Here is a 22,161-nt window from a genome sequence, read left to right on the forward strand (position 1 = left end):
GACGACATTCATTCCAGACTTGAAAATGTTTGAATTTGGTAGAATAGGAGTTTTAGTGATATTGTGCCAAATTATAATCATTACAAGAGCTGGAGTTTTAGATAAGGTATACTTTTAATTTTATTCTCGTATAATCAAAACTGTTTTTTTTTGTTGTTGTTTTTATTTTTGTGTTTTTTGTTTTTGTTCATTTTTAATAAAATTGTTTTACTTTTAAAACTTTTAAATTAAATGATGTATGGAATATCTAACTTATTTATCGTTGCTACTGTATAATTGCTAAATATTCGTGTTCGTGTCGATTTATTAAGCGTATACCTTGTTTATTTAGATATTTGCATCTTTTAATAAGTACTACTTTAGGTAGCAATGTTAAAAGTTATATTTATAAAAAGGTCTCAAATTGAAAAAGAAATAATTTTTAAGGATCTAAAAAAAAGCAAATTTTGTTAACAGATTTATACACAAGAAAAAATAACTTTCATACAGAGCAGACATTATACAGACATTCAATATAAATAAGTAGCGAGGCACATAAAATCATGGATGGAAATACGAAAAAAAGTGATTTAAAGAGAAGATGTTAAATATTTAAAATCAAGAAAAAAAATCACGAAACATTTCACATATTCTTTATATATTTTAATATTTCCATTTTTATAATATCATGACTCCAGACTGACAGACCAAGTAAATCATATTCTAGATGCTTCTTGGCATAGGGAATTTGAACAAAAAATCAAACTTGTATATTGAATAATAGCCAAGAAAATTACATTCCCCCATAGCATTACAGACTGACAGACGGATGTACTGACTAACTTAACTACCATAAACTACAATGTTGTAGGATGCTGCACATAAATCTTCCAATAACAGAGCCATGCATGGACATAAACTTTCAGGTAACAAATAATTTGTTTTCTCGTATTCATTCGAATCTGGTGGATAGGAACCGGTTCTCATCCATACGAAAAAACTATGTCTAGCATCATATTATATCCAACTTTCTACGAATAAAAAAATGTACAATCATAACATAAAATCCAGTTTTTTTAGCCCGTGCCTTCGGCACAACGGGGCTAAAAAACTGTTTATAATACGATGCGAGAAAAAACTATTACAGTATGGCTTCGGAAACGATTGATATCCGCTGTATTAGATCTGGTTCTCAGTCATACTGAAAAAATCATGTATAATATCGTATTAAAGACAATTATCTACGAATAATAAAATAAAAAGCATAAAATTAATACCAGTTTTCCACTCATTTCGTATTAATTTTGACCATAATAAAGTATGTCGTTAAACAGTATCCTTTATATATTTAAGCAGTTTTACAACAAATTTACTTAATTTTTTTAAAAACTTATGCATTAATATTCTGCTTTTTAGTTCTGACACTCTACGAGTGTTAATGTTTGTTTGTCCTTCCATTTCAGAGCTTCGCTTTTATGGATGTTGACATTCTTTAAAACATATATGAAAGAAAGCATAAATAATGTACATCCAACTGCAATGCTATAAACTTTATCTGGTGAGAGCTCCAAAAAGATATATGTGAGAAAAGGCACACTTATTGTAGAATTATGGTGTGCAAACTATTCCGCTAAATATTTGTTGAAAACGGAAAAAAATTCAGAATCTAATTATATCCATTAGACTATAAAAGTTTTAAAGATTTTTAATCAATATAATAGATTTGAAATCTGCATAAAATTTTAAGGATTTTTTATAAAATTCGTTTTTTATATAATTCTTTATTTAAAGGCGCAAATACGATTTAAGTTAATAAATTTTGACCAATAGGATAGCTGGATTGGAAACTACCTACGCTCTAATTGGTTGAATGATGTACGTCACTTAAGCTTCTCCAATCAGAGCGCAGATAGTTTTCAATCCACCAATCACAGATCTCAAAATTATTTAACTTAATTTGTATTTGCGCCTTTAAATAAAGAATTATATAAAAAACTAATTTTATAAAAAATCCTTAAAATTTTATGCAGATTTCAAATCTATTATATTGATTAAAAATCTTTAAAACTTTTATAGTCTAATATCCATACTGTAACAATACAGGTCTAATATAACTTCTTACAAGTCTCTTTTTTTTGTTATAAACTTTTGAGTAGGAAAACTTCACTCTCCAAAGAGAAAAATATCCTATGAAAAAAATTTCCCCTCACAGCATAAAATAAAGGCAACTAATTTTGGAACACTGATTCCAATTACAATAAAGTTAATGTTAAAAGAGAAGCATTTCTATAATCAGGTTCTAAAAATGTAAGTATGTCCTTAACCAGTATTCTGTAATTATTTAGTTTTGCAATAAAGTTACTTACAATTTTGTTTAGACTCATACATTTATACCCTGCTTATTATGTTCGTTTGTCCAACCGTTTCAGAGATTCGCTTTCATGGAAGTTGTTATCCTTGACCTTGTTGATATTAAAAGAAAAATTTCAACAGATTTCTCTGGAAAGCTTTGAGTAAAGATAAAATATACAAACATTTGTAAATATATTATGTGCGAATAACTCTATGCACAAGTTTCACTTTTAAATATTTTTTTTTTTTTGGGGGGGGGAAGCTTCAGCCTCCTGAGAGAAATCTCTCATGAAATAAATTTCACCCTTCATAGCATAAAATATACTTTTGAAATTAAAACAAAAATATCTTTTTAAAGATTTCTATTAAAAGCTTGGAGTAAAGATAAAACATAAAGTGATTGTAAGTAAATATAGTAGTATGTGCGAATAACTGTATGCACAAGTTTCACAAATAAATAATATTACACAGATGCAACTAAATACAATTGGAGTTGGCATTGCACAGCAAAAAAAATACAATGCTTAAAACAGAGTAAGTAAGGTTATGCTTTTTGCAATAGTCTTTGTTAAAATAGTAAGGGAGGAGGGGACTTTAGACTTTAAATCACACTTGCATCAAGAGTTTTATAACCACGTTTTGTTATTAGCTGGCACATAAACATAAACATTGGGAATGCAAATAAATTTATCGTCCATTGTCTTAAGATACTTTTTAAAAAATTACTAAATTTAACACATGAATGGCATACTTTAATATTTCTTTTGCACATATATGCACACATAAAGAATAAATTTGAGATATATTTTTATAAATTTCTTGACCCACTTTCTCAATATCTCAATATGAAATTCCCGGATTTTTTTCCTAGTTTTCTATGTTAGATCATTGTAACCCTCCTTACCTATCCTTTTTGTGTTACGTTTGCAATTTCTTGTTTTTTGACCATTTTTATAATATTCAATACAACAATTTTTTTATAAAAAAAAGGAAAAAACGTGGGTTTATTAAATCCTTAAAACGCTGATTACTTATCATTTATCTACAATTGAGCTATACCCGTATTAAAAAGCTTTTAAAATATCTGAACTGACTCTAGACAAGAGGCTACACAATCACAAAGTAATGAAAAAAGGTAAATCTCCAAACTTATTCTTTAGAATTGAATGTTAAAATCAGGGATAGGCAACCATCTCATTTATTTTACAGAGCTGCGTTGGTACTTTTAGCTTTTTAAACAAGGTTTAATATATCTTACAAAAAGAATGAATAAACATAAATTTGTTCAAAGAGCGGATTTTCAGTAGTCATAAATCAAGAATAAATTTATTGTAAAAAAACCTTTCATCACGTGTGTTTTTATATTTGATAACATTTATATTTTGTAGCATAATTGCCAAACCGACGGACCAATCAAATTATAGAAAAGATACTCATTGATACAGAGAATCGTCACTGAATAATACGTCTGCTAATGTGGGATGCGACTGCGACTGCGAATGCCGAGCCCTGGTTAAAATATTCTGGACTCAATTCTTTCAATGTTCTATCATCAATATTCAATATCATATTGAGTGTAGAGCCATTGATCTTTTTTTATTGAAAAACAAGGACGATTCTTTTCCTATAGAATTGAAGATGTTTGAATTAAAACAAGGATGACAACATCTAAAAAAGCGAAGCACTGAAACGGTAGGACAAACGGACGTTAACACTTGTATAGTTTCAGAACTGAATAATCCTAATATAAATGTATAAGAGTCAAAGCAAAATTGTGAGTAAATTTGTTAAAAAAAAAACTGCTTGATACAGGATAATGTTTATGGACATACTTACATTTTTAGGACTTGATTATAGAGTTGCTTCGTTTATTACATTATACTTTGTTGTCCCAGGAATCAATATACCAAAAATCAGATCAATCGGATAATTAGATCACACAAAAATTTGATGTTAAAAAAGAAAAAAAAATCATCATGTTTAAAATGGACGTACGGACATTTTGGTAATGATTATAGAGTTGCTACGCTTTTAAAATCGAACCTAACTGCTAAAGGAATCACCATGCAAAATTTGAAATCGATAGGACAATTCTAACATGCCTAAATTAATGAAAAAAGCTATCCGTTACGGACGGACGGACGGACGGACGCACGGACGGACGGACCGACCCTAATTATAGAAAAGCTTCGCTTTTAAAAATTAAGATAGAGACAAGAGTAGAATTTTATGGAGCCGCGCAGTTTGTTTTGAATGGTTTAATGCCTTTAGTCATGACGTAGTTTGGCCTGAAACTAGATCACATTTTGAAGTAAAAGTTGTAATTACGATGTAAAAATCATAAAATCTAATTGTTTAGTTGTAAACAGCAACAAACTGACAACAGACTCTAACAGTCATATAATAGCTTCGCGACTGTTAATGAGCCGAGGAATTCACTCTTCCCTTCCGTTGCTACCGCAAAAACCTCTATGAAAGCACGACACGTCACAAATTTCTAATTTGTACAATGCTATAAAAATGACAATGCATAGTGAATATTTTTAAAAGCGAAACTTTTCTATAATTAGGGTCGGTCCGTACGTCCGTCCGAGATAGATAGCTTTTATTCGTTAATTTAGGCATGTTAGAATTGTCCTATCGATTTCAAACTTTGCATGATGATTCCTGTAGTAGTTGGGTACGATTTAGAAAGCGTAGCAACTCTATAATCATTACCAGAATGTCCGTACGTCCATTTTAAACATGTTGATTTTTCTACTTTTTTAACAACAAATTTTCAAGTGTTCTAATTATCCGTTTGATCTGATTTTTGGTATATTGATTCCTGGGACAACAAAGAACAATATTATAAGCGAAGCAACTCTATAATCAAGTCCAAAAATGTAAGTATGTCCATAAATATTATCCTGCTTCAAGCAGTGTTTCAACATATTTACTTACAATTTTGCTTCGACTCTTATACTTTTAAATTCTGATTATTCAGTTCAGATACTATACAAGTGTTAATGTCCGTTTGTCCTACCGTTTCAGTGCTTCGCTTTTATGGATGTTGTCATCCTTGTTACTGCTATGCGTAGGTTATGTAAGTTTCTTAGTTGTTAACTTAAACCAAAAGAAAATGTGCATTTTTTTCAAAGTAATATTCTTAAATGTAAAAAATTCTTTCTGAATGCAGATGTCGAAAATTTGAAAGAGTTTTCAAAGTTTGACAGAATATTCATTAAAATTCTTCCAGGTTCTGTATAATTGGGTCATACATACACAGAGATTTTTAGGGATAAGACAATGGAAATTTGTATCCCCAGTTATGATAAACAAAATTGTCCTTCTGTAGAACAAAATTATTATTAGTTAGAAAGCAAACAATTCAATAAAAGAATCTCAAGTTTTCACGAATAAGTTAACGTGGTCATAAAACTTTAGCTGACAGTGTAATTTACAGATCAGTGTCCCCTCCCTTCTCCCCTGGGTCATACACAAGGAACACTTTCTTCGGATTTTAAAATAAAACTATGAGATTGAAACCAGAGGTGAATTCTAAAAAAAAACATTTGCCCCACTAAAATCTTAGTGAGGCAAAATTATCCCCTCTAAATTTTTAGTTTGCCTCACTGATTTTAGTGGGGCAAAAGTTTTTAATAATTCACCTCAGTTTTCAAAGCTCCGAGGGACTAAAGGTCAGAGCTAACAAAACTAGTATTAATTTTATTTTATTATCCATGGAAAATGTAATACGATGTTCTAAATGATTTTTTATAGTATGGCTGAGAAACGGTATTCCAGTGGATGTTAATCGGTTTCGAAGAATAAGGATTCCAAAAATTGAACGAACCTGAAATACGGCGTAAAAATCCTTATATATGTAAGTTTCCAGACGAAGACCTTTCTTGGGGGATTTATTTCCCACTTCTTCTCTCATCTCCCTCATTTTATGACGTCACAAGAATCAAAGGTGGTGCAAAAGTGGTACTGATTGGGCTTCGTCGAGTTTCCAAGGGACGGATTTGGCTGAGGACCTTAAAGTAACATTCTGCTTGATCATAAGCTACCAATTATAATGATATGGAGTAGAATATTAGGTAAAAGTGCATTGTGTATAAAGGTAATGGATGTAGAATATACGTGGGTGTAATGACCAGCGAAAAATATCGTCAATTTAGGCTGCTATTTCAATTCTCAGTAGGAGGGGAAGGGGTGGTGGTAAAGAGGTGGATGAGGGATCGTTTTTTTATTATGATAATCTGGTGTAAGGTCCAAGTTTTAATAAATCCATTGTCCAGGTGAGGCCAACAATCTTAAAATTCTAGCGGTCCTAGAAAAAGAATTTTCACAACTCATTCTTCAAGTTTTGATTAAGCAAAGTATAACCTTTACACATGTATTGTTAAAAGCGAAGCTTTTCTATAATTAGGGTCGGTCTATCCGTACGTCCGTCACAGAGAGTTAGCTCATTTCGTTAATTCAAACAGGTTTTACTCGTCCTATCGATTCCAAACTTTGCATGATGATTCCTGTAGTAGTTAGGTGCAATTTTGAAAGCGTAGCAACTCTATAATCAATACCAGAATGTATGTTAAAATTAGCGTTTACATCGTTTCAATGATCTATTTTTTTGTAAACTACTTGAACTGAAAAAAGCCGCATTCTTAGTCTACAATTTATAATCAAATATAGCTTTAGATCCTGAAAGAGCTTTACGCTTTATCAATTTATACCAAATATACTTAAAACAAGGATAATAATAAAAATAACAGCAACGATTTGAACATTTTAAAAAATATTTTCATCATTATTAATTTTCATATTTTTTGGTTTATTTTTAAATTTGCTAAAGGGGTAGTTTCTCCTATGCGGAGAGCCATGCAAAATGTGGCCAATACCTGCGGTGCCCCTAATGCTACCAGTACCCAGTACTCAATATGACCTTAACTAACCCGACCTAAAATGATAAACAAACAAATGAAAAAATCTCCCCATCAATTCATATCATATGAAGAAGGAAAATTGTTTAATTTTTACCTAATAAGAAATATGTTTTGTCCTAAATATATCTGTTTCTTCAATAACAGAATGAACAACCAACAGGTAGACTTGTAGACAAGTTTTGCTAAGAAAAAAACATTTATTCCCAACATATTTATGGAAATATGAATGTATTACTGACGTAATTTAGGTTCTCTTTATTTCAGGGAGGGTGAGGACACTAGCATTGATTTCTTTAGCAACTAGTTTTTGTTCTATTATCTATTAGCTTCTAAAGGTAGAACTTTACAAAGTAGAACTATTTATAATTCATTGATATATTCCTATATCCTTGGTTGCTATACCGGCTTTTATCAAATAAAGAAAAATATTATTTATTTTTAACTAAAAATGAAAAACAATTTATAAGAAAAAAGAAAATGTATTTTTTGGGATTTATAATTCATTTAAACCTTGATTTAGAGATATTTATTAAATCGGTAAAATCCTCTTAGAAATATTTTTTTCAATTTTGAAAATTTTTATATCCCCCCCCCCCCCTTCCAACAGAACTATGAACTCTCGGCCCCCTTGCCTGCCTAGCCGCAGCGCTCGGCTCCATAGCCTAAAATCTAACCTAACCTAAAATAGTTATTCTTTTGTCAAAACTTTAATCCACAAAAGGAGTAAATTTGTAATTATGAATATTTTCCAAACCTGGAATGATTAATTTAGGTTTCAATTATAGTATTAACTATTTTTTAGAAATAATTTATCTGTTCTTTTATTTTCAACATGCATAATTAATTATTTGAATATTCCTACTTTTAATATATATACAAGGACAATATCTTACAAATGTAGTGGAGCTAATTAAAGAAATAATATTGAAGTGTGAATTTGGAAAATTTAACTTAAAAGTTTAGAAAACAGGGTCACATCTAAAATATTGTTTAGACGGCTACGCCCCTAGAGACCTCTAGTTACACTTGAGGGATGGGGGAGAGGAATTGAAACCTGTACTTTCAATTTGGTTTTGAAAAGAAAATAATATTATTTTTTAAGGGAGGGGCGATTTCTCGTGGGTGGACCAAGGTACTCTCCCACCAAATAGTTTTTAAAGTCAGGTAGGGAGGGGCCATTGGACTGTAAATTACACCGGTACCTAAAGTATATTGTTTTTTGGGTACTTTTTATTAATTTTCGATTATTTGATTCTTAGCACCTAGATGTGCCCTAACTTTAAACAATAATTGTAATCTACTGAAGGGGTAATTTATTTATCATCATTGTGGGTCACTTTCTCAACCATTATCATCCCACAGATCCCTGATTTTAAGTGCACCATTTAAATGATCATAATTTAAATTAATCTATTTCTTTTCATGTAGATAAGCGTATGGATATTTGAATTAATCTATCATTAATGGATGAATTTTATAATAAAAGTGCAGATTGATCAATGAAAATGTATTTTATTTTTCATAAGTATTTGGTCATACAAAGGAACATCCACAAAGAGGTAGTTGCACGAAGTGCATTTAAACTTGAATTTAGTGAACTGCATATTTTCTTCTGTTCATTAGTTTAAACTACATTTATGGGACATATATTTGAGAGAATTTAAATTTTCTACCTGGTAGTTCCAAAACTATCAAGACTTGAAAATCTTTTCACAAAACAGCATGATGAATATTTTTGTGGTGCCTAATTGATTGCTATTTATTGTAATGCAAAATTACATATGTTAGATAGTATTCCTGTAGCTTATGCAATCAAACTTTTTTAATGCACTTCATGCAACTATCCCTTTAACACATTTGGTATTCTACAATATTTAAAAAGCTGAACTAAAACTATTTTGAAGCTGAATTTCAGAAAATTCAAGTTAGCTTTATCATATTACAACCCTCTTTAATGCAATTACAAATATTATAGCCATTTTTAACAGTTAACAGTGTTACGGCGGTGAAATTAATTTTTATCATCTTAAATTTTTATTTTGAACCCTCTTTAAAATAAAAGCTTGAACGTCCTTTTTATTAGTTTGTTTGTATCTTTTATTGTCTCCAATATATTAGGTGGTGTCATATAGTCAAACTCTCCACATAATCATCCAAGGGGATTTTCAGGAGCCCCTTCTAGGAATATGACGAAGTATTTTTTAGAAAGACCATTATAGAAACAAACATTTGTTATTTAGGAAAAGAAAAGAGGGACACACCAGGGGACTATGAATATGATCATGGAGCATTCTTGGGTGATGATTACAGTGAAGCTTTTAATGAACTAACGTAAGTCATCTTAATTCCTGAGATATCTAAAGATGTCTTTGGTTGAACTTTTTGGATACCTCAATTGGGTAGTACTTGATTATATAGTATCATTTTTATCATATAATGATACTATATAATCAATAACGGTTGCGCCCCTAGCATCTAGTTAGGGTGAGTATTTAATAGCCCAAAACCCTCCATGGATCTATTTGATACTTAGCAATATTGAAAAACTCAATCATTAGCAATTCATAAAAGACAAAAATACCTTACTACTTTATAGTATAGAATAGTTACGTTACTAACCTAACCTTTTTTTAAGTATGTAACACAACAATTCTAATTATATTCAAATAACAGAATTTTAAAAAATCAACAAATTTAAAAACTCTACACGATAGACAATATCATTGACAAACAAACAAATTGTTCTTTTTTTCATTGTTTGTATTACTGTTTATAAATATATATGACCTATTGTAAAACAGCAAAAAACTTTAATTAATAAATTTGTTTGAAGGCCAGAAGAATCTCAAAGAAGACTGATGATAATTGTTGATAAGATAGATACTGATAAAGACTTGTAAGTATAGCAATCTTTGTTATCCTTATACTAAAGTAACAGGATGTTTGTCTGTTTGTTTGTCTGTGTGTCTGTACCAAAGGATCTCGCTAACCGCTGAACCGATTGGGTTCTCCTTAACAGGGTAGATTCTCATGGGTCCCGGGAAGATTTTTAAGTATTTTAGGGGAGGATACCACCACCCTCCCAAGAGAAATAAAAAAAAATCGAAAATATAAACGTCAAACGCAACATAGACATATTTTAAATATAAAAAAAAACATTTAAAGTGCCACTAGAGGCCTCTAGGGGCGTAGCCGCTAGTTATGATATAAGAGAGATAATACGTCTGTCTGTCTGTCTGCAGACCTTGTCAAAATTTGATGATATAAACAATGTGCAAAATCTTTTAAAATATCTTAGGCTAGTCTAGAAGTTTTTCAAATCCTACATATTGCTTTATAACTAGGTTTTATTAGACTTCAATTAATATATGTAGATCATCATATAATTGTACATTAAGATGCAGAAAATTTTACAATAGTTATTAGTTGTGAACATACTCTAAGATTCACTTTCTATGTCTATCTGCCCCTAGTCCGTAACGCTGTGGTGTTAATGTTATTTTTTAGGCTGCTATTCAAATTAGACGGCTGAAATTCTTCTTTGAAGATTCCCTGTACTTATGTCAGTCATGCTACAAAAATATAAATATTAAATTAGGAAAGGTTTGGTGATTTCTATAAATTTATTCTTGTTATAACAACTGAACATCTGCTCTTTAAGTCATGTGAGCGAAGAAGAAATAAAAGTGTGGGTCAAAGGAGTCCAGGAGAAGGAAGCAATCAGAGACAGCGAGGAGCAATGGTTGGAGAAAGTGGCTCCGGGAGCTACTCAACTCACCTGGCAAGAATACAGGTATTGTCTATAATCAATAGTCAGAGAGAGAAAGAGAGGAACAATGGTTGGAAAAAGTGGCTACGGGAGCTACTCAGCTTACATGGCAAGAATACAGGTATTAAATATAATCACGAATGAGAGAGATAGAGGAACAATGGCTGGAGAAAGTGGCTCCGGGATCTACTCAACTCACCTGGCAAGAATACAGGTATTGTCTATAATCACTAATGAGAGAAAGAGAGAAGTAATGGCTGGAGAAAGTGGCTCCGGGAGCTAGTCAACTTACCTGGCAAGAATACAGGTATTGTTTATAATCACTACTAAGAGAGAGAGAGAGGAACAATGGTTGGAGAAAGTGGCTCCGGGAGCTACTCAACTCACCTGGCAAGAATACAGGTATTGTCTATAATCAATAGTCAGAGAGAGAAAGAGAGGAACAATGGTTGGAGAAAGTGGCTCCGGGAGCTACTCAGCTCACCTGGCAAGAATACAGGTATTGTCTATAATCACTACTAAGAGAGAGAGAGAGGAACAATGGTTGGAGAAAGTGGCTCCGGGAGCTACTCAACTTACCTGACAAGAATACAGGTATTAACTATAATCACGAATGAGAGAGAGAGAGAGAGAGGAACAATGGCTGGAGAAAGTGGCTCCAGGAGCTACTCAACTCACCTGGCAAGAATACAGGTATTGTCTATAATCACTACTAAGAGAGTGAGAGAGAGAGGAAGAATGGTTGGAGAAAGTGGCTCCGGGAGCTACTCAACTTAACTGGCAAGAATACAGGTATTAACTATAATCACGAATGAGAGAGAGAGAGGAACAATGGCTGGAGAAAGTGGCTCCAGGAGCTACTCAACTCACCTGGCAAGAATACAGGTATTGTCTATAATCACTAATAAGAGAGAGAGAAAGATAGGAGCAATGGTTGGAGAAGGTGGCTCCAGGAGCTACTCAACTCACCTGGCAAGAATACAGGTATTGTCTATTATCACTAATAAGAGAGAGAAATTGGTGGAGAAAGTGGCTCCGGGAGCTACACAAATTACCTGGCAAAAATACTGGTATTGTCTATAATCATCCATTTTTATCTAATACAATAAACTCGACAAACCCATTAAAAAAATTATTTATGGGCAAATTCAAAGTCTAAAGCCATAGGTTAGCTTATAATGGATAGTCTGGCAGGATTAGAGACCCGGGCAGGGGTTAGGCATGGGAAGCAAAAACTACCCTCCACATATTTTCATTTTATAATGGGGTGCGGATATTAGTGCTCCACAGTCACTTTGAGTGAAAGAACCAATTAAAATAATATTGTTGGTCTGTATAACTGGATACAACAATTTGATTATGATAGGAAAGAAACCTATGGATTCTTTGAGGACGAAGGAGAAAGTCACGAAATAATAATTCCCTCTGGTTATGATTGGTCGGTACAAATGGCCAAGGACCAGAGAAGATTCAATATGGCCGACTTAAACAAAGATGGCGCCTTAGATAGAGTTGAGTTTCAAGCCTTTGTTCATCCAGAGGTAAATAATTTTTAAATTATTCCTTCTTAGCAATACTATACCAGCTATCCCCTTTATTTTCAACTTGTTTAATTGTGTAACTATGGGGACATTAAACTGCCAATTACACTGGTACCCAAACTTGTACAACTATCTTGTCTTATTCGTTGGTCTAAAAACTGAGGATACTTTAAGGGAATTGTGATGGCTTGATTACAGACTCGTATCATCCAGATTTTTTTAATAAATGTTTTTTTTTAACTACAGAAAGGGTATTGGTCAGCTGTACCCAACAATTGAGTTAATTCGAAAAAATATTTGGTTATATTAGCAGATTTTTTGTTATTTTTTTTTTTGGGGGGGGGGGGGGCAACGCTTTGCAGTAAGCGATGGCCTTTTTATCTGCCACACAAATATTACTGTAGATTTATTTTACTTGTTGGCTATACCTTATTCCTGGGTATTTGTGCTTATCGTCATTGGGGATGTATAATAGTTGATCCTCCATTGTCATATACCTCTCTGATTTTTGTTTCATTACAGGAGCACATTCATATGCAAGACATTGTTGTTGATGAGACTCTTGAGGATATGGACAGGGACAAGGATGGTAAACTTAGCATCCATGAATTCATTGTGGATATCTGGCAGGTATAACAACTTTTAAACTGGTACTTTAACACAGAGTGCCTGTTGAGCCTTGATAACCACCCTTTATTTTTTTTTAAGGAGCAGTGTTTTCCTTACGGGTAGCCCTAACCCCGCGGGGCTATCTAGTACCTAATATTACCTAACCTAATTTGACAAAAATAAAAAAAATTACAAAGGACTACTCTACTTTCTTCATTATTTTCAATTTATTTTAAACATAAGTTACGTCAAAATTATTTTATATTTACTGTAGTTAAGTTAAGTTAAAATTTAGGAATCTAACAATAAACAGACCAATTTCGTCATTGAAACACTTTTTTATCCATTTTTAAAAAACACTTTTTCTTGCTATTATGTTTGTTTCTGTTTCTTAGTTTTGTTTCTGGATGAAAATTAAACTATTTTCCACCGCCTTTTTTTATTCACGTTACTGTTCCTACCTATTTGATTATAATTATATTCCATTACAGCCCCAAGAAGGAGAACAAGAGCCAGAATGGGTCACAATTGAGAAGGATCAGTTCACTAATGTCAGGGATAAAAATAAGGATGGATTTCTGGATAAACAGGAGGTAAGACTATAGTATGGTATATTTTAGTAGGAAATTATTTTAAACTAGCGGCTACGCCCCTAGAGGCCTCTAGGGGCACTTGAGGAGGAGAATTTTTTTTTGGGGGGTAGGCCACTCCTCATTTTTAATATTGGTTAAAAAAATAAAATAAAAAAATTGGGGGGGTGGACTTTTTATTTTTTTTGGGGGGTTGGGGGTGTCCTACCCCCCAAAAAAATAGTTATAAACCTTCCCGGGACCTATGAGAAGATACCCTGTTAAGAAGAACCCGATCGGTTCAGCGGTTACCGAGATCCTTCGTTACAGACACACAAACACACACATAGACATCCTGTTACTTTAGTATAAGGATTTCAGTATAACAAAAGAACATATTTCTGTTAAAATTAAAGATACCAGTATTTAGCTATAATCAAAAGTAGGGAGATGTCTATATGTCAGACCATCTAAAGCTTAAGATCTCGGTACCCGATATACAGATCAGGACCTGATTTTCAGGAATGCACCTATTGACATGGAAATTTGAATTTTTTTTCTTGGGTTTTCTTCAACAAAAAAAGAAAGATTGAAGAAACAGACGGACAATAAAACCTAAAGTATATTAATTTCAAAAGCAGTTTGTTAGCCATTAATATATAATGAATATAAATAAATATTCATTAGATAAATAATATTTAACCAGGTTCGTGACTGGATCATACCTGACGATATAGATCTTCCCCAGATAGAGGCACATCACCTACTTACAGTTGCTGACTTCGACAATGATGGCCGACTTTCTAAGGTTTGTAGTTCATTTTCTTTGCCGACCAGAAAAACAAAACCCTAAAAACATATTTGTATTTAAAAATCGCCAGGACAATCTTAAAACCTGGAATAACTAACATTTTTTCTAAAAATAAATTTGGGATAGGGAATATGAAAAGAAAAGTCAAACGGATTCCTAATTTTTTTTTAAATTTAAAATTTACAAATGTTACATGTATCTTTCTTTTTAATTGAGCCTTAAGAATCGATACATACATACTTGGATGTTGTACCATAAATTCATGTACTCTAATAAAGTTATTCTCTCAGCTGGCTAAAATAATAACCCCCATCAACCCCTTTACCCCATCCCCTTCATTCCATGTAAATGAACGAGCTTACCAAAAAATGAGGTCGATATTAGCAACCTAAATTGACGACTTACTTGTAGAGAGGCTTCAAACAATATAAAGGATAAATTATTGATAATTTCTGTATGCTTTTTTAGAATGAAATTTTAAACAAATGGGAGGTGTTTGTTGGATCTACAGCTACTCATTATGGTCAACTGCTCATGAGACATGATGAATTCTAATAAAATGGAATTTTCAATAGAAATACAAAACTAATATGTTTATTGTTAAATGTTTATACTTGTGCAAAATAGCTTCACTGACGTTGAAAATTGTCTGTTTGCACAAAGAAATGACAATTAATTTAACATCATTTTGTCTTAATAAAACCATCATTAACATCAGCACAATTAATAGATCTTTTTTTCATTTTATCTTGACATAATATGTTTAATTTCTGTACAGTCCTTGTTGCGCTACTTTTGAAGAGTATTTTCCTTGTGTGTACTTAATAAATGAGACACTGTTGTTTGATAGTTTTGCAAAAATTCACATTTTTACTCAGACTGCACTGGAAAGTTTTAGCGATTCCCATGAAGATTAGGTTGTACATTTTTTATCTTGGAATCTAATGGTTTTTTTAAACTTTGTTTAAAAACTTTCTAATGCAAATATTTTTAGTACTTCATGTAAAAATGTATAATTTTGTTTGGTAGATTTTTAAAAATTAAATTGTTAATTTTGTTTATTTTTACTGCCTGTAAGTGTTACCAATATATAATACTTTATGTATGCTATTAGTTAGATAAATAACAGAATAATAAAAAATAATACAATCTTATTTATTTCATTTAAATTAGTATTGAATTAAATACAGAAATATTAAATAATTGAGGGACTTTGAATTGAATTAAAACCATCTTGGCAAAACTCTAACAACAGGTGGACAAATAAAAAAATATCTTTTTTTGTTAGCCGACATACAAAAATGATAAAATTAATTGATATTTTCGTATCTATGGACAAATATCTATTAGTATTTTTTCATAAGTTCCATAGTTGGTCCATAGACAAGATCCAAATTGTTCATACCCCATAGGAAATCCAAATGGGTGTAGGCATCTTCGTTTACTCTATAAATATACATGGTTATTAAAACATGGCATATATCATAGGGTTGAGCCGGATACTTTTTTGGCCAGATACCGGATATCCGGCTGATTTCTAATGCCGGATATCCGGTTCCGGCCGTTTATCTGCCCAACGTTCGATATCCGGTGAATTACCGGATATCCGGCCGGATAACCGGATATTCGGCGTCAAAAATCAGCCGGATATCATGTAACCGGATAGTTTTAATATCTGGTACTCGGCCGGATATTGAAAATATTTGGATATCCGGCCGGATAACCGGCCACACCGGATATCCGGCCCAACCCTAATATTTCATCAATCTTAGTTATTTTCTAAGGAAATCTGTATTTAATAAGTTAGGGGGGGGGATCCTACACCTAACCCATGTGAGGTATATACCTGCGGTGCCTAAGCCCTTTGGGACAACCCAGTACCCAAAATAACCTAACCTAACTTCGCCTCTTATTTCAATTTATTTAGAAAACAACAACAAGGGAAAGGGGGTTTCTGTGCTCAAAAAAAAAAATAATTAGTCATTGAAATAATAGTGTTCAGTCAATCGACAAATATTTACACCATTATGCTTCAGACGGACAATTTAAATTTAGGAAAATAAAACTATTTTTAAAAACGAATCTTTTCTATAATTAGGGTCGGTCCGTAACGTCCGTTCGGAACGGTTAACTCTTTTCGTTAATTTAAGCATGTTAGAATTGTCCTATCGATTTCGAACTTTGCATGTTGATTTCTGTAGTAGTAAGGTACGATTTAGGAAGCATAACAACTCTATAATCGTTACCAGAATGTCCGTACGTCCATTTCAAACATGTTGATTTTTTACTTTTTTAATAGCTAATTTTTATTTGATAAAAGTATTCGATTGATCTGAATTTTTTAATACTTATTCATGGGTCAACAAAGTACAATGAAACATCTCTATAATCAAGTCCTAAAAATGTAAGTATGCCCTTAAATAGTATCCTGTATTTTAGCAGATTTCAACAAATTTAAAACTTAAAACTTGAAATTTTGTTTCTAGTTTTATACATTTATATTCTGAATATTCAGTTCTGACACTCTACAAGTATCAATGTTCGTTTGTCCTACCGTTTCAATGCTTCGCTTTTATAGATGTTTTCATCTTTGTTGTAACTATGACATTAGTATACCTCGTATATTGGACAACATTAGGAAGATTTTTCCTTAGAATTTCTACATCTTCCGGGACTACCAACCAATCATCTGGAGCCCAAAAGAGAGCTACTGGAGACGTTACCTGGATATAATTTCAATTTAATGTAAGAAACGTTAAACATTGTCTCTTAAGGGGCGTTTCATCGTATTTTCTTTTATTTCTAGCCCCTGCGGGGGTTCTAACAATGCAGCGCCAATTGCCTAACCCTGCGGGGCAATCACCTAACCTAACCTAAAATAACCCTAAAAAGCTACTGTGAAAAAACAACGATACGCTCCTTAATAGGCGATTGTACACAATGATCATTGAAGCAGGGGCGTCCAAGCTTTTTATTTTGGGGGGGTAAAATGGCGCGCGAAGCGCGCCGCAAATTTTTTTTACCCCCCCCAAAATTTTTACCTGGGGGGTAAAATTTGCTTGGGGGGGGGGGTAATTACCCCCCCTGAAATCTGTTGGCAGGGGTAAAATTTGTTTACCCCCCCGAAAATTCACCCCCGGGGTAAAATTTTTTGGTGGGGTAATTTAAATTTTATCAAAAAGTTAGTATTAAAAATGCGCGCGAAGCGCGCAAAAAATTTTTTTGTTAGAGATTTTCTATTTTGGGGGGGGTATTTACCCCCCAAAATTGTTTGGGGGGGGGTAAATACCCCCTCCTAAATGGTTGGGGGTGCCTACGGCACCCCCAGGGTAGGGGTAAATTTTAAATGGGGGGGGGGTAAAATGAAAAAAATTTTGGGGGTGCCTACGGCACCCCCAAATTCGTTTGGGGGGGGGGTAATCGCCCTATTACCCCCCCCCTTGGACGCCTATGCATTGAAGGTTGCGAAAAATTTGATGTAATTGATTAATAGTTATTTCTTTCATCGTATTATAAACCGCTTTCTACGAATATAAGAATGTACAATCATAAGATTAGAACCAGTTTTTTTAGCCCGTGACTTCGGCACCTCGGGACTAAAAAAACTGGTTTTAATTGCTAGACATAGTTTTTTCGTATGGATGAGAACCGGTTTCTATCTACCGGATTCGAATGAATACGAGAAAAAATATTCCTGTGTTTTAATGTTTTAAGGGTTAGTAATTGAACAACCCTAGCATCACTGATAGACAGACAAAAGAACAATAACTGTTATAGAGTAGCTTCACTACTAAAAATATACTTACAACTGAGTAGTTATAATTTGGAGGTTTCTCTGAATTCCAGTGTTTGAGATTAGCTTCAGTACTTCCAAAATCCAGTCCTTTCCATTCTCCGCTCTCAACAGACTGTTACAGGAAAAGGATTACTGAAGGTTGTAGAGGGTCCCATAGTGTAGGGGTTTACGCACTACCCTTGGTTGGGAGAAAAGTCCCTCCATAGACTATTTACTTGGTTAATAAATGCCGTCACAATTTGTCAAATAGCGCAACTTTCCTTGATATGTTACAAGGTCATTCCTTGTTTTATCTTTGGAAAGGTTAGGTTATATTGGGTTTTCTATGTTTGTGAGACAATTAGAGGGAAAGCATTAGATTAATAATTACAAAAAAAATAAAGTCAATTTTAACAATTTTTTTATCATTATATCAAAGTAAATTTGTTTGTTCTAGATTTTAGTGAAACATACACTTTTATTTCTATTCATTGGTATTACCTGAGCGTAGTGAATCATATTCCATGTTGAAGTTCCCGCTAAAAAAATATAAGGTATTATTATTTTTTGATTAAAATTTATGGAGAATGTATTTTATATTAAAGTGATCCGCCATTATCAAACTAAAATAGCATTAAAACTGTAAAATAACTAGAATATTTTTTTATTGCACCAATTTAATGATTTAAATAGCACAATTTCAGGCATAACAAACAGACTTTTTAAAATCCAACGGGACAAAATAAGATTAGTAACTGTTTATGAAACTTGTAGGTTAACTTCGCTACTAATACATTAACACATTTTATCGTCCATTATCTTATCCCTTAAGCTCCCTGATCTATACCTGGTGTATGGCCCATAATATATGGTAGAGTTGTGCTATTGATTTCATGCTTATTGTATCCACAAATGAGAAAGAGTATGTTGCTACACAGAGATTCATACTGCATATCTTTACTACAAACCTAAATGTACACAAATGAATATATTATTACTTGGATCTTACACCAGATTTTCATGTTCTCTACTAGAGTGAAACAAGCTGAGGGCTAATGTAACGATTTCCACCTTCCACCCCTTTTACCTCATCCCCTATTCTACTACTGGATGGATGATGAACTGAACAACAAATGAGTTCCATATTAGCAAGCTCAAATATTTACGTATATTCTAGCTAAAGTCATTTAGTTATATAAAACTTACTTTCTCAAAGTGCTTGTTGAGCACTGAAACCCAAGCCCCTTATTTTTGAAAAAAAAAATAATAATAATGGTGAAGGGGTAATTGTTTATCCATGTCTAACAATAACCCCTAAGTTGACCCAACCCTGCGGGGCTATCTAGTACTCAACATAGTTTAGTAGCCTGCCCCACTTTAAAGGAAAAAAATACTCCTCATTAAGGCCATTTATTTTTAATTTAATTTAAAAATAAGTAAGTGGTGAGCACTACAAGCACTTTGTTGGAAACCACTAGGTTAAATATTTCAAAAGACTTTTAAAAAAGAAACTACATTGAAAGCTCTGTTTTAGAGATCTTATATTACAATCCCAAATCTAGTTACCTTAGCTGCCAGCCAATCCAGTAATACATTACTTGGCATAAAATCATAAACACCAAGTTTGTCAAACAGCCACTAAAAACAAAAAAAAATTAAAGATCTTAATAGAATATTGCTTAATAAATGCATTTAAGGATTGCCAAAACATTTTTTTTCCAAAACAAAAACTAAAGCTTCCCTAAAATGGAGAACTTAATCGCTCCAGCAAGCAATACTTTAACAGTCAACTTAAAATAAAACTACATTATTTAATAGGATTGAAAGCCATTCAGACAGACCAAAGAAGATAAAGTATACACCTAGATGCAGAGGCGAATTATACTATCCACATCTTTCCGCAAGAATCCGCAAAGTGTGGCGATAAAATTAAGGCCTATATTTCATGTTTTCATTTACAGTTAAATCCTTCTTTCCCCTTCTTCAGAGATATTTAGTTTTTAAAAAAAAATTAAAATCCTTATCATGAAAATCACTAAGACGACTTTCAATTTTTAGGATTAATATATTGCCTATCAAAAATATATTATATTGAATTACGATTATTGACAATTAATTAGATTATCTTTCAAAATGAAAAAAATTCTAAACTTATTTTTCATATCCCTGAAAATTTTACCTTTGTAAATTTGAAATAAATAATTGTCTGCTAATATGTTCATAACATTCACATAAACAACTCCCAGTGGTAAAAAAAAATAATATTAATTTGTTGTTATTTATAATAGATTTTTAATGTAATAGTGTTCGTATTTGATTTTATAAGATATAATCATTTATAAAAAAGTGTTATTAGGCAATTAGCATTGGAGTTTTTTTTATTACAGTCATGGCAGTGCCGCATTATTGCGGTAACCAAGACGAAATTTAAATTATCTCCCGCAAACATGTATTCAATTTGCAAATGAAAAAATAGGGCCCAGATGCAGTAGTCAGAAAGGATAGTTTGAATTATCTAGGTTAAATGTTAAATTTTTATAAATGGGGGGGGGGGAGTTCTAACACTTTTACATAAATAGTGATTATAGGCTTTGTCTTTGGAGTGAGAGGATAAACTATTTCACAAAAAAGTTTCCTTTTGGGATGAAGTTTTCCTATTCAAAAAAATTAGGATTTGCCTCCAGGTCCAGGTACTGCAGGCCTCCAGGTGGATTCTGGACAGGTAAAAAAAGTTCAAGTCAGAACAAAACTTATTTAACAAAAGTTGCTACTTTATGGGCAATATGAACTTATTTGAAGAAAATTTTAGAATCATGCTCCAGGTTCAGGCACTGCAGGCCTCTAGGTGGATCCTGGACAGGTAAAAACTGAAAATTTTTACTTTTGAAGTCAGAATAAAACTTATTTAACAAAAGTTGCTACTTTATGGGCAGTATGAACTAATTTGAAGAAAGTTTTTAAATCAGGCTCCATGTACAGGTACTGCAAGCCTCCAGGTGGACCCTGGACAGTTAAAAACTGAAAATTTTCACTATTTAAGCTAGAAAAAAACTTTTTTAACAAAAGTTGTTACTTTATGGATGGTATGAACTAACTTGAAGAAAATCTTGAAATCAGGCTCCATGTTCAGTTACTGCAGGCCTCCAGGTGGATCCTGGACAGATAAAAACTGAAAATTTTTACTATTTAAGTTAGAACAAACCTTATTTTAAAACCTGCTACTTTTTAGCTAGTTTACCTAATAAACTTAAGATCTCGGTAACCACTGAACCGAGCGGATTCTTCTCTTCAGGGTATATACCTGTATAGGTCCTGTGGTGGTTTTAGGTTATTTTCTTTGGGCGTGGGAAACCCCCAACCCCCCCAAAAATAAAAAAATTCCCCCTCATTTTTTTTTGAAGATGTAGAGCCAGTGCAGTGCCTCAATTTTTTTTTTTTTGATGATGCAAATGATGAAGATGAAGATCCACCCCATGAACTACATTTTTTTTAATTACTTCTTGGGGCAAAGCCCCTAGAGGCTAGGGGCAAAGCCGCCAGTAAATTTAATAGTAGAAATCTTAGGTTTTAACTGTCCAGGATCCACATGGAGGCCTGCGGTACCTGAACATTGAGTCTAATTTCAAAATTTTCTTAAAATTTGTTCATACCATACATAAAGTAGCAACTTTTGTAAAATAAGTTTTGTTCTGATTTCAAAAGTAAAAATTTTCAGTTTTTACCTGTCCAGGATCCACCTGGAGCCCTGCAGTACCTAAAACTGGTTTTAATTTTTTTTTTTCAAATCAGTTCATACTATCCATAAAGTAAGTTTTTTTCTAACTAGAA

At 32.7% G+C, this 22,161-nt stretch overlaps 2 protein-coding genes across 3 annotated transcripts in view; one reads left to right on the plus strand and one right to left on the minus strand.

Annotated features, from left to right (window-relative positions):
• Positions 1-15,708, plus strand: LOC145329369 (calumenin-A-like). Of its 2 annotated transcripts, XM_080173454.1 has the most exons (11): positions 1-106; positions 851-905; positions 9,500-9,590; positions 10,093-10,155; positions 10,921-11,011; positions 11,972-12,012; positions 12,395-12,569; positions 13,092-13,199; positions 13,670-13,771; positions 14,454-14,555; positions 15,027-15,708. In XM_080173454.1, exons 1-11 carry the CDS (start codon positions 26-28, stop codon positions 15,111-15,113), a joined length of 996 nt encoding a protein of 331 aa, XP_080029580.1. In that variant the 5' UTR covers positions 1-25; the 3' UTR covers positions 15,114-15,708. The 2 variants fall into 2 exon arrangements, with proteins under 2 accessions (XP_080029580.1, XP_080029579.1); XM_080173453.1 differs by lacking the exon at positions 11,972-12,012 and having other exon boundaries at positions 10,921-11,052.
• The window catches only part of LOC145329368 (gastric triacylglycerol lipase-like), a 15,873-nt gene continuing 9,316 nt past the window's right edge, over positions 15,605-22,161 (minus strand). The window contains exons 8-13 of the mRNA XM_080173452.1: positions 19,900-19,971; positions 19,181-19,301; positions 18,835-18,872; positions 18,365-18,466; positions 17,175-17,281; positions 15,605-16,004 (exon numbers count right to left, since the gene is read on the minus strand). Of these exons, the coding sequence (XP_080029578.1) occupies positions 15,905-16,004; positions 17,175-17,281; positions 18,365-18,466; positions 18,835-18,872; positions 19,181-19,301; positions 19,900-19,971 (540 nt within the window). The 3' untranslated portion in view covers positions 15,605-15,904. The remainder of the gene's footprint in view (positions 16,005-17,174; positions 17,282-18,364; positions 18,467-18,834; positions 18,873-19,180; positions 19,302-19,899; positions 19,972-22,161) is intronic.

The sequence above is a fragment of the Acartia tonsa genome, chromosome 10, assembly GCF_053477335.1.
Source record: "Acartia tonsa isolate MP-2025a chromosome 10, ASM5347733v1, whole genome shotgun sequence".
NCBI lineage: Eukaryota > Metazoa > Arthropoda > Copepoda > Calanoida > Acartiidae > Acartia > Acartia tonsa.